The 13088-nt window shown below is 42.6% G+C and overlaps 1 protein-coding gene across 1 annotated transcript; it reads left to right on the top strand.

Moving 5' to 3' along the window:
* Window positions 1–385: 385 nt before the first annotated feature.
* On the top strand, window positions 386–7414 carry LOC123114741 (uncharacterized). Its single transcript, XM_044536168.1, has 3 exons — window positions 386–5178; window positions 5499–6682; window positions 6934–7414. The coding sequence occupies exon 1, from the start codon at window positions 386–388 to the stop codon at window positions 1907–1909; it is 1524 nt and encodes a 507-aa protein (XP_044392103.1). The 3' UTR covers window positions 1910–5178; window positions 5499–6682; window positions 6934–7414.
* The last annotated feature ends 5674 nt before the right edge of the window (window positions 7415–13088 follow it).

Here is a 13088-nt window from a genome sequence, read left to right as displayed (position 1 = left end):
GGCTGCATTGCCGCTCGGCACTCAATCCTTCTTTCCAATTCCACCAAAAAGATCCAGATTTGTTCCGTCCCCTCTCAATCCCCAGCAGCAGGTGTGTGATCTAGCATCTCAGGTGGTTCCCCGTCAGAGTATTAGAGCACACATTTAGGCGCGGCGAAGAAGTCCGGTTGGCAAAATCCCCAAATCCAATCCAAGTATTGAGAGGAACCACCAAATCCCGAGCAGCCCAACAGTGGAAGGAAGCAGTGTGTATCCAGCGAGCGCGACAGCAGTGACCGGCGGCACCTGGTGGATCGGCTTTGTCCCGGAGCTGCGGCGCGAGGCGGAGGTACTCCAAGGCGGCTGATAGGGCGGCTTTGGCCCAGAGCTGCGGGTCGCGGCCAGCATGGGCGACGGGATGGCTCCTCAGGTGGATGGGGTGGACGGAAGGTTAAGAAATCTCAAGCTCACAGACGCAGAAAAGAAAAGCATCAAGATAGGGAAGAAACAGTCTTGCTCCCCGGAGGTGAGTAAGCTTCAGGCTGTGGGTAAGCTCTTGTCTGAAAAACCAGCAAAAGCAGAGTATTTAGGAAGAGCGTTAAGTGGTGCTTGGTGCCCTTTCTCTAGGGTGGAATGCAAGGGTCTGGGTAGAAATCGCTTCCTGTTTCAGTTTCATGATGATGTGAGCAAGAACAAAGCAATAAGAGGTGGACCCTGGATGTTTAACAAAGATTTACTGGTGATGGAAGATTTTGTGCCAAGCAAAACTATAGATGACTATGAATTTAAGTCGATTCCTATATGGGTGAGAGCATATGGCATACCAATGGGAATGATGAGCACAGAAACAGGGGAACTAGTGGGTGATCAAATTGGTGAATTTTTGGATGTTGATTTGGACGATAATGGAAGTGCAGTGGGAGTATTTATGCGAATCAAAGTGAAGATGGACATAACAGTCCCTATTATGAGGTTTATAACCATAGAAATAGAAGAAGAACAAGAAGAGGAGCAGGGGCAAGTTTTTGAGGAAATGATGGGAGTTGAAGATATAGAGAATAAGAAGAAGAAAATTGTCTCATTTGAGTATGAGCATCTCCCAGATTTTTGCTACAATTGTGGTATTATTGGTCATACAGAAAGGGCTTGCCCGTCTAGGACTAAAAGAGAAGGTGACAGACAGTTTGGTCCTTGGCTGCGCGCAAGCATGTACAACGGAAGTTCCAGTGATGAACGGAGTAGGAGCTCAAGTGATCGTGGAGACTTTTGGGCTACACATAGTGCAGGTAGCAAGGGGAGTAAACATGGGAGTGACGGTCCATCCTGGAGGAAGAGCCTACCGGCAGGAACGAATGGAGATAAATCAGAAAGACGAGGAGAAGAGAAAGAAGTCACTAGCCCCCTAAAGCCAGTTAAGGATGATATGAATAGAGGGGTAAGGGGCAAGGAGTTGGTGTTTGAGGAAAACAAGCAGCCAAGGGAGATTACAAATTTAAACCTGAGACCTAGTCCTTGCAAAAAGACAGCACATTCTACAGTTTCCGAGTTGGTGTCCCAGGAAAAGGAAATGCCAAAATCTAACTTAGCAGAATTGAAGATTGGCCAGGAAGAAAAGGAGAGGAGCCAGCAGAAGGAAGATGAACATAACGAAGAAAGCAATAGGGGAATCAGGCCAGGTAAAATCCTGAAGCTTGGCACCTTCAAGCGACGTGAAAGAACGAAGGAGAAGCTACAAAAAAATGAGCCCTTTGAGACTATTCTGAAGAAGAGAAATGCTGATATGATGAATGTAGACTTGGAAGCAGAGATACTGAAGAGAGCTAGAATGGAAGTTGATGGCGAGTTAGCAACGCAAGAGGGAAATGAGGGAAACACAAAAACAGATGGAGAGAACGCTGGGCTGCAAGGACAGCCCGGTGAATCAAAATGAAAATAATAGCTTGGAACTGCCGGGGACTGGGGAATGGCCCGGCAGTCCGGGGGCTTCTGGACCTCCAGAAGCAGGAGGACCCCGACATCCTCTTCTTGTCTGAAACCAAAATGGATGAGAGGAGAATGGAGAAATTCAAGTGGATGCTGGGAATGAGCAATATGGTGGTAAGAGACTGCGAAGGAAAAAGTGGAGGACTAGCTTTGTTTTGGAAGAAAGAAATAAGGTTGGAGTTGCACAACTACTCAAGATATCATATTGATGCAGAAGTGATAGAAAAAGATGGTTTCAAATGGCGCTTCACAGGTATTTATGGGGAACCATCTACTGATAGAAGGAAAGTAACTTGGAGGCTCCTGCGCATTCTTAAGCAACAATTGAACCTTCCATGGTTATGTGCAGGCGATTTCAATGAAATATTATTTAACCATGAGAAGAAGGGAGGGCCAGCTAGAGCACAAAGTCAAATGGAGGGATTCCGAATGGCTCTTGATGATTGTGGCCTTAAGGATTTAGGCTATGTAGGAGATAAGTACACCTGGCGCAATCAGAGTTGGGAGGCTAGCTGATACATAAAGGAAAGGCTAGACAGAATGGTAGGTTCGAGAAGTTGGTGTACAAGGTTCCCACACTTTAAAGTGGTGAACGGCGACCCGCGCCATTCAGATCACAGGCCTGTGATTATCCACATAGATGGATCCGTTGGGGCCCAAAGGTTCAGGAAAAGAGCACATAATTTCAGATTCGAAGCAAGATGGCTACAAGAGGAAGATTGTGAGGTCATTGTAAAGAATGCCTGGGCCACAGCAAGGATGAGAGGGGACACTACTACTCAAGGTATGCTAAGCAAGGTTGCAGGCGACTTAAAAAACTGGGATGTCAACATGTTGGGAGATCTTCAGAAAAGAATAAAAAATTTAAAAAAAGACTTGGAAGAAGTGAGAAGGGGCGACATCAGCCAAGACCAAGTTTCAAGAGAACATTTTCTTCAAGAGAAACTGGACCGACTTGAACACCAGCAGGATACTCACTGGAGACAACGAGCCCACGTAAAGTGGCTACAGTCTGGGGACAAAAATACATCATTTTTCCATGCCTTTGCCTTTGAAAGGAAAAGGAGAAACACAATTAAAAAGTTACAGAGGGATGATGGAAGCTGGGCAGAAGGGGAAGATGCACTAAAGGAACATATTGCAAACTACTTTTTGAACATTTTCTCCACCACGGTGACAGGGAGCAACATCGAGGAAGTTATGCATGTTGTACAACCGAGGGTGACTGAGAGCATGAACAATGTTTTGTGTGCTGAGTACACTGAAGAAGAGGTTAAAGCAGCACTAAATGGTATGGGTGACCTCAAAGCCCCGGGTCCCGATGGAATGCCTGCTATTTTTTTCAAAAAGTTTTGGCAAATTGTCGGAGAACAAGTGGTCAAGGAAGTGCTTCATATTCTGAGGGGAGGAAACATGCCAGAGGGCTGGAATGATACACTTATTGTGCTAATCCCGAAAAATAACAATCCAGTGAAGATTAATGATATGAGACCAATAAGCCTATGTAATGTGGTATACAAGCTGGTCTCCAAGGTAATAACGAATAGGCTCAAAATAATTCTTCCTGATATAATCTCGCCTAACCAGAGTGCCTTCGTGCCTGGTCGCCTCATTTCTGATAATACTCTGCTGGCATATGAACTAACACACTTCTTGCAGAGGAAAAGAAATGGCTCAGTAGGTTATGCAGCAATAAAACTAGACATGAGCAAGGCATACGACCGTGTCGAATGGACCTTCTTAAAGGAGATGATGCATAGACTGGGTTTCGATGAAGGGTGGATGAATTTGATAATGAAGTGCATCTCCACTGTCAAATACAAGATTAAAGTGAATGGGGATGTAACCGAAACAATCACACCCCAAAGGGGACTTCGTCAAGGGGATCCACTTTCCCCATATCTGTTTCTACTTTGTGCGGAAGGGTTCTCAGCCATGCTGCACAATGCTGAAAGGAGAGGGTTAATTAGAGGAATTAAAATATGCAGAGGAGCTCCTAGTGTTAGTCACCTACTTTTTGCAGATGATTCTCTGCTGCTAATGGAGGCTAGTGCAAGCAGTGCTCAAGAAGTTGAACGCATTTTGAACATATATGGAAGCTGCTCAGGGCAAATGATAAACAAGGACAAGTCATCCATTTTATTCAGTAAAAATACGAGGCCTTGGCAAAAGGAAGAAATGAAGAGGACATTGAACATTATAACTGAGGGCCTTGCATCAAAATATTTAGGTCTTCCAACATATGTTGGCAAAGCAAAAGCGAAGATGTTTGAATATGTAAAGGAAAGAATATGGAAAAGGATTCAAGGTTGGAAGGAGAAACTACTTTCGAAGGCAGGGAAAGAAATTCTAATAAAAGCCGTGGCACAAGCTATTCCTGTCTACAGCATGGCGTGCTTTGATCTCACCAAGGGCCTATGTGAAGAACTGAGCACCATGATTAATAGGTATTGGTGGAGCCAAATGGATAAGGAAAATAAAGTGCATTGGGTCAGCTGGGAGAGGCTTACTAGATCAAAAAGAAATGGAGGCTTGGGATTTAGGGATCTACATGCGTTCAATCTGGCAATGCTGGCAAGACAAGCATGGAGGCTGCTCCAAAACCCCTCCTCTCTTTGTGCCCAGGTTCTTTCAAGTAGATACTACCCAGGATGTTCAATTCTGCGGGCGAGACCAAGTAGTGGCATTTCTTATGCATGGCGCAGCATACTAAAGGGTGTTGAGCTGCTGAGAAAAGGAATCATATGGAGAGTTGGGAATGGCAAGGATATTGACATATGGAGTGACCCATGGATTCCGAGAGGTAACACCAGAAGGGTCGTCTCCCATAGGGGCAATAATTTGATAACTAAAGTCAGTGAGCTAATTAACCCAATCACCAACAAATGGGACGAAGAACTAGTGAGGCAAACTTTTACCCCGGAAGATACAAAGTGTATCCTTCAGATCCCAATCCAAGATCATCTCGAGGACTTCACGGCATGGCACTATGATAAAAAGGTATATTTTCAGTAAAATCTGCATACAAAGTAGCAATAGATTGTGCAGCTCGAGAATCTCTCTCAGGTCTAACATCTACCTCAAGTGCAGCTGAAGAAGATGGTGGATTTGACTGGCTTAAACTATGGACAATGCCCCTCCCAAACAAAGTGCTCCATTTTTTATGGAGGCTAGCAACCAATAGCTTACCATTGCGAACAAAGCTACAAAACAGAGGTATGGAAGTTGACACTCGTTGCCCTATTTGTTATAGATTGGATGAGGATGGGGGGCACTGTTTCATCAAATGCAAGAAAGTAAGAGAAATATGGAGAATGGCTCAACTCGAGCATGTTAGGCTGCAGCTAATCCCCTGTGTTAATGCTTTAAACTTCATCGAAGAAATTATTAATTTGAGGGAGGAGATCAAGTTAAAAACATGTTTATTACTTTGGCTTTGGTGGCATGAAAGAAACAATGCAAATAAAGGGAAGGCCATTAAACCATCGAATGAAATTTGCTCTTCTATTGATTATCACTTTATAAATGTCATGAAGGTACAGGAGAAAGGGAAGGGGATAGCCCAACAGCCAAAGCAAAAGTGGACAAGACCAGCTTCAGGAATATTGAAGATCAACACTGATGCAGCTTTTCACAGGATTTCCAATGATGGAGGTTGGGGATTTATCATTAGAAATGATCAAGGTATAGCTGTAGCTGCAGGTGCTGGCAAACTGGAACATATGGCTGATGCTTTCCAATCTGAAGCAGTGGCTATGTTGTATGCAATAAACATTGCTAGCCAAATGGGCTGTGATAGAGTGATGTTTGAAACAGATTCTACACAGTTAAGAAGGGCTGTGTCTACTGAGGAATATGACCTGTCTGCACTAGGGGCCATTTTCAGAGAGATTAAATTTCAGTTACATGTAGGTTTTTCAGATGTATGTGTTGTAAACTGTTCACGAACATGTAACCGAATGGCGCATAGGCTAGCAGCGTTTGGAGCAACATTAAACTCTGGTGCATGTATTACTTGGCTGGGACAATTCCCAGAGTTTGTTCAGAACCTTGTAGCTGGGGACTTGCCCAGCAATGATATGTAGGAGGAATGCAATCTGTGTTCCGTTTCAAAAAAAAAAAAAAAAAACTCCCCAAGCCCCGTCGCCCACAACCCCTCCGGAGAGCCGGTGACCGCGGGGCGGACCCGACAACCGCGGCGCCCCACCCCACCACCACCACCACCCACCCCTGCCCCTCCTCCGCCCCACATGCCTCCCCTGACCCGCCTTCCTATCCCGCCCACCGCCGCCGCACAGGGCCATGGCCCTCGCCCAGCCAACTACCTCCGGCGGCCATGCCCTGCCCGGCAACCACCGGATCCGGTGGGATCCCGCTCCACCTCCCCTCATCTATCGCCTTTCACCATGCCGTCGCGCCGGACGGATGGAAGGTATCCGATGGAGCGCCATCTTCCTCCAGCGCCAGCTCCCTCCCATGGCCGGCCCGATATGGGCTGGATCTCTTCTCCTAGGACGGCGACGATGTGCCAGGAGATACACGGTGGCTACGGTAGCAGGGATCGTGCGTCCAGTCTGGCGCCCGTGGATGTGCAGCTCGGCTGTGTGAGATGCGGTTGTGGGTGTTAATGTCAAGCAGTTCATGGGCACGCCGGTGATGACAACAGCAACGGCTCCGCTTCCAGCGAGCTCAACCGGTCGTCCGCCGGCGGGATCCTCAGGTGAGCACCGCCCCTGTTCCCCTGTTACAACAATAGGAGGACATCGTGCAGTTCGTTAACTCCTGGCCCGCGATTACCCTGTCTTCTCCGTGACTCGCCGGCATAGTGCCCCGCTGGCGCACGGGCCACCCAACCCCACAGCACCCACTCCTCCGATGGCAACCACCACCCCGACTCCTTGGATCCTCCTCCCTAGTGCTCACCCGCCGAACACCACATCTTCCTGACCCCATCTCGTTTCCTGTGTGCAGTTCGGCGGTGCGTAGATGTACAGTGCGGTGGAGCTGACAAAAACGACGAGGAGTACGATGGTGTGTGACTTGTGGTTCGCGGGTACTGGTGACCCCCATCTTGCCAAGATCCATCCGCCGCCCCTTCCCTTCCCTCCCTCCTAGGTGTGCAGAACGGTTTCCGTTCAGTGCACTGTGAATTCAGTGCAGTAAAATTTCTAATGCAGCTCGTTAATTCCTCTTTGCAGTTTGTTTGGTGCCCCCGGCATGAGGTTCAGCCAACTTATCTTCTTGTAGTTCGAAAACTGGTCTACAAACGAAAAGGCATGCATGATTTGTGGACGACTAAGGATTTTACCTGTGTGCAGCTCTATTTGCAGTACTTGCGCCTCGACTGTGGAGTTCGCCTGGCATTTTCGTTCAGTCCACTGTGTAAAAAATGAACTAGATGTCTCCGCGGCCTGCAGTGAGACAATCCACTTTTGTTGTTGATTTTGATGAATTTAGTGCAGTAAAATCTCAAATTAGTATGCTTTGCGGCTTGTTTGAGCACAGTGAAGAACCACCTCAAGAAATTCAGAATCCCAGTCAACTTGTCAGCGCGGAGAGAAAAAACGGCGTCAACAACAACACAAATGCAGATCCAGGGGTGGCCGAAGCTGGAGTGGAGTTGCTCTCCTCCATGGCGCTCCACCTCGGTGGCTGTGCGGGTCATAGGAGTTTTTTTTTTCTTTTTTTGGATTTTGGATGTGCAGTGCACACGGATCATGCGAGCAGTGCACCCGGATCACGCGAGGAGTTAATTGCAGCGTGATTACAGTTTTGGTGGCGCGGGCAGCATTTTTTTCTTTTATTTTTATAGAAAAAGTTTCATCTAGCCAGCCTTTTTTTATTTCGAATATGCAGTTCAGTGGCATGGTGTAGTTTGCAGGTGCAGTACGCCACTGGGGTGTGATCTAGTACGTCACGGCTAGTGCTCAATTGTCGTTCAGCTGGTGACATTGTGGATTTTGTGTGTATGGCTGTGTGTGTGGCTGTTTAAAAACAATGAAAAGATATAGAGTATATGTTTTGAAGCTCACTTTGTTCTCCCACGTGGTTCACTATAATAAAACTCCTCCATTGTTCACTATATCAAATGCAACGCTGCAGTGTGTTTGGCCCTCCGTTGTGGTTCACTTTTGAGAGTGATGGTGTTCACATGCACAAAGCATGGAAGTGTGAAAAAATTAGCGAAACAAAAAATAGTAATGTGGTTCACTTCCATGTATGTCGAGGTTCATTTGCACTCGTCTCTGCGGTCCACTCTTGTTTATAAAAAAATGTTTAAAAAAAGAAAACAAAAACTCGTTCGAGAAAATTTACGTCCAACAAAGGGAAATCATGAAGTTTGCTTGACTTGCTTGACTTTCTGATGCAGTGCGGTTTTTCGTTCGAAGCAGTGCGTTCTTTCATAAAAAATGACGACAAAAACTCACAAAAGCTCATCTGAGAAAATTTACGCCCGACAAAAAATCATGAAGTTCGCTTGACTCTTTGATGTAGTGCGCTTTTCCGTCTAAAAGCAGTGCGGTTTTCTTCCTCGTCTTCAAAAATTTACGTCCCACAAAAAGGAAACCATGCAGTTCTCTTGCCCGTCTAATGCAGTGCGGCTTTTCGTCCGATGCAGTGCGGTTTTCAGTCGGATGAAGTACGCACGTTGATTTGGGTGTCGCGAAAAACAGAGTGTCCGTATTTTGGTAAATTTAAAACTGCTCTTAAACCGTAACGAATTAGAGAGAGTGTTCTACATGAAAAAGTTGTGCCTCGTCGATACCTTTCCGACGGCGTATCGTTCCGAGCAGCGGTTTGTAAAAATTTCGCGAAAAACTGCAGCTGTCACTCGTCGCCCGCCACATGATTTTCAAAATTAACTAAAAACTATAAGGAATCTAAAAAACATTGCAACATATGAAAGTTGTGTCTCGTCCAAAGCTTTTCAACGATATATTACGCGCCTTGTTTCGACAAACGGTTAAAAAACTAGAGCGAAAACAATACTGAAAATTTGAAAAAATTTGAAAAACATAATTCCGCGATTTAGTAAATTCTAAACTGCCTTTAAACCGTAACGAATTAGAGAAAATAATAGATATGAAAAAGATGCGCATCAACGATATATTTTCAACGGTGTATTATTTGCTTCGTTCCGACGAGCGGTTTAGAAGAAATCGCGAATAAACGCTCGCTGCCACTCGTCATGGGCCACACCATTTTTAAAACTGCTCTTAAACCATGAGGAATCTCAAAAAGTGTTCAACATGGCGAAGTTGTGCCTAATCCATAGCTTTTCAACGGTATATTCACGCCTTGTTCCGATAAACGGTTAAAAAACTAGAGCAAAAACAGTACCGAAAAATCAACGCGTGCAGTTTTTTCCGACGGGAAGTTCACTCGTGTGAGTGTTGCAGCACACTTGGTTCAAACAATGAGTGCACTTGCGTTGAGCGTGCAGTGCGGAAGTGTTATCAGATAAGTTATTCTGCTAATTATATATATATATATATATATAAAGTTTTAATCATGTTGAACAAGATGTAAAAAATGTTGAACGTGTATAGTAAAAATGTGGATCATGTTTTAGAAAAATGATAAATTTTTGTATCATGTATATAAAAGTTTTAATCGGGAATTTGGCAAAGAAAATGAACAAGTATTTGGAAAAGGTTAATAAATCATTTCTGAAATGTTTAAATGTGAATAAAAAATATTGACAATGTAATAAAAAATGATGAATTTTTTTGATCATGTATGTAAAAGTGTTAATCAAGCGTTTGAAGAAATGTTGACCATGTATTCAAAAATATTAATCCTTTTGTATGAAAATGTTAACCAAGCATATTAAATAATTTATGGATAAAATGTGGACCATGTCTTAAAAAATGTTCATCTTATAAGTGATCATCAAACATTTAAAATGTTAAAATATGAACAAACAAAATGTTGATCATATATTTTAATTTTTAGAATTTCTATTGTAAATATGTCAAACATGTAAAATGTTGTTGACATATAAAAAAAAAATGTAAAATGTAAAACCAAAAAAGAAACTAAGAAAACCAAGAAAATTAAAACCATAAAATAAACAAAATGATCCAAAGAATAAATAAATTGAAAAATAAAAGTGAAAAAACAAATGCAAAAATGAAAAAAAAGAAGAAACTAACCTGAGAAAACCGGCTCTAGTTACCTCAAGAAGGACGCCCCCACTACTAGTTGTGAACACCGCGCGCCGGAGTAGCTAGCAGCACCGGTCTTCTTTCAGGAGGTACTTGGATCATGTTCTTAAAAGTTCGAAAATTGATTACAAATTTTAAAATGTTTGGAATTGCAAAAAAATCTTTCAGATTAAAAAAATCATGAATCTTGAAACAATGTTTTTGGATTTAAAAATACTTCAAAATTCAAAAATTGTTTCCAAATTTGAGAAATGCCCTGTGATTTCAAAATATGTTCATGAATTGGAAAATGTTCCTAGATTCCAAAAAAATGTTCTTTGGTTTTGAAAATGTCTTTAATTTGGTAATTGTTCCTGTAATAATCTAAAATTCTTCCAAATTTTCTAAAAAACGTTCAGGAATGTGAAAAATATTCTCAGATTTCATTTTTATCTTGAATTTGAAAATTGTTCCTGTATTTCATAAAATTTTCACGTATTATATTTTTTTATCTATAAAATTGTGCATGATTTTAAAAAAAGTTCATGAAAACCGTCCATGAATTCGAAAAAATGTTTGTGCCTTTAAAAAATTATGAATAAAAAAAATCATGAATTTGGAAAGAATCAAGAATTATAGAAAGTTCATGAGTTTGAAAAATAAGAAAGGAAAAATATGGAAAAAGAGAAATGAAAAAGCAAAAAAGAAAGGAAAAACAAAACAAGAAGCAATGAAAAACTGGTTCATGGAGGAAAGTCAAATTGGGTCGGCTCATATAGAACAGACGCTGCGCGGGGGGGGGGGGGGGGGGGGGGGGGGGTACGCAGTCAATAGGGAGTGCTCCTATTTGCCGCTCGCGTGCAGCAAATCGTCGGGAGTGCTCCTGTTTGCCGCTCGTGTGCGGCAAATCATCAAGCCTTCGCTGAACGAGCGTGAATACGGGCCGGTCCATTCGCTGGCTCAAACATAATATAAGTAAAAATGGAAGGGAAAAGTTGGAGTCGAACCTCCAAACCATTTGATCGACATCAGCGTTCGTAGCCCGTCAACCTATCGAGGGCTGGTTGCCAATTTACAATGCTAAACTTAAAAGTACTGGGTACAGCGGCAGATCCGGGATATTTTTTTCAACATTTCTTTGAAAAATGCGAATAATGTATGAAAATCATGAACAGATTTTGAAATTCAAACAAACTATTAAAACATGAATATTTTTTTAAAACATGAACACAAATTCGAAATTCTTAACAGTTACTGAAAAAATTTATATACGACGAATGTCTTCTTAATATACATTTGAACATTCTTGTAATATACGCTGAACAATATTGAAATACACATTCAACATTTTTGTGATATACGCTGAACAATTTTGAAATACACATTGAACATTATTGATTATTATTTTATACACTGAACATTTTTAAAATGAGCAATGCGCATTTTATAAAAATACATTGAACATTTCCTTCATATACTGTGAACATTTTCTTAAATGTACTATAAAACTTGCTGTACATACACAGGTGAGCTCTTTGTATAATGTACAAAAAGGAAAAGGAAAAGAAAAAGAAAAAATAAACAGAAAAAACCAAAAGAAATAAAAAATCTGGAAAAAGAGAAAGGAAAAAACTGAAACAAAAACCAGACGAAACAAGTGGAGAAACCAAACCTGGTAGAGAAGGAAAAAACAAAGAAAAGGAAAAGGAAAATAAAAATCAGGAACGAAAACCCGAACAGAAAACAAAAAGAAAAAATAAAGAAAAATCGCACGTGAATGCCAGCAAACGAAGAAGAATCGAGCAACCCACATGTGGAAGCCAGCCAACCCGAAGTGGGTCGGCCCAACTTGCATTGCACGTGGGCGTCACAGCCTCCGTTTAATGCATGTGCGCGTCCAATAGGATCTGCTCTAAATAGGAGCTTATGTATGTACGTATGCTGCAAGGAGTGGCGCATATGAGATGCCCTCTATCACCCATCCCACTTTTGTTTCTTGAATCTTGCCTTGCTGCCTATCTTAGGCCTTTTCTTCTTACTGGGCCACACTCTCCTTCTCCCCATCAATACTCTCTCTCATGGGCATTGGCCTTTAGTGGCCAGGCTCTGTGCTTGGGGCTCCGCCGCTGATATAGCTCTCCTTGGGTGCTAAATTAATTGGAGCTCAAGTTGCTCTCTACCCCCGGAAGATTTCTTGATGAGCTTGAGAACATTGGGAAAGCTAGTGTTCTTACGCGTCCAACTCATCCCGTAAAGGAGACATGGATTGGCCCCGAATATGACATGCTAAGATCACCGTAAATGGAGACTTATCCTGAGTTGGTGATCGGGGCGCTGCTAGTGCGGTATACAGAGATGCAGATGGAAACTTCCTAGGTGCCATGGCTATCGTGATCGAGGGGCTAACCAATCCGACGAGCCTTGAAGCTCTTGCGTATAGCAAAGCCGTGTCATTGGCTTTTCATCTTAAGTAGAAGGGTTGGGCAGGCTTTGTTGCACCGCTGGTGTTGTTGGGTTTCTTAGAAAACATCTCATTCTGTTTTAAAATATAAGATGTATTTTCTTTGAAAATTCAAAACTTTTAAGTTTGATCAAGTTTGTAGAGAAATATATCAAAATCCATAATATCAAATCAGTATGATTAGATTCATCATGAAATGAATTTTCATACTTTTTATAACATTGTGGATGTCGGTATTTTTTTCTCTTAACTTGGTGAAAGTTAAAGAAATTTGACTTTCCAACAAACTAGTACACCTTATATTTAGGAACTGATCGAATATTTAGTTTGGCCGGGGGAGATGATGGAGTATGTTTTATTTTTTATTCATAATACGGTGATTTGATGGGCCCTTGGTGTTGTGCTTCTGTGTTATCCGCTAACAACATATATTTATGTGGGGAAATTTTTGCGTCCATGACTGCACATACTATGTTGGTGCTGCAGTATCACATGGTGGCGCTCTTTTTTAGGTGGTG

The sequence above is a fragment of the Triticum aestivum genome, chromosome 5B (genome assembly GCF_018294505.1).
Source record: "Triticum aestivum cultivar Chinese Spring chromosome 5B, IWGSC CS RefSeq v2.1, whole genome shotgun sequence".
Lineage (NCBI taxonomy): Eukaryota > Viridiplantae > Streptophyta > Magnoliopsida > Poales > Poaceae > Triticum > Triticum aestivum.
This window is presented reverse-complemented; position numbering and strand designations above follow the sequence as displayed.

Coding starts and splice junctions, on each gene's coding strand:
- LOC123114741 (XM_044536168.1), top strand. CDS start 386: ATGGGCGACGGGATGGCTCCTCAGGTGGATGGGGTGGACGGAAGGTTA.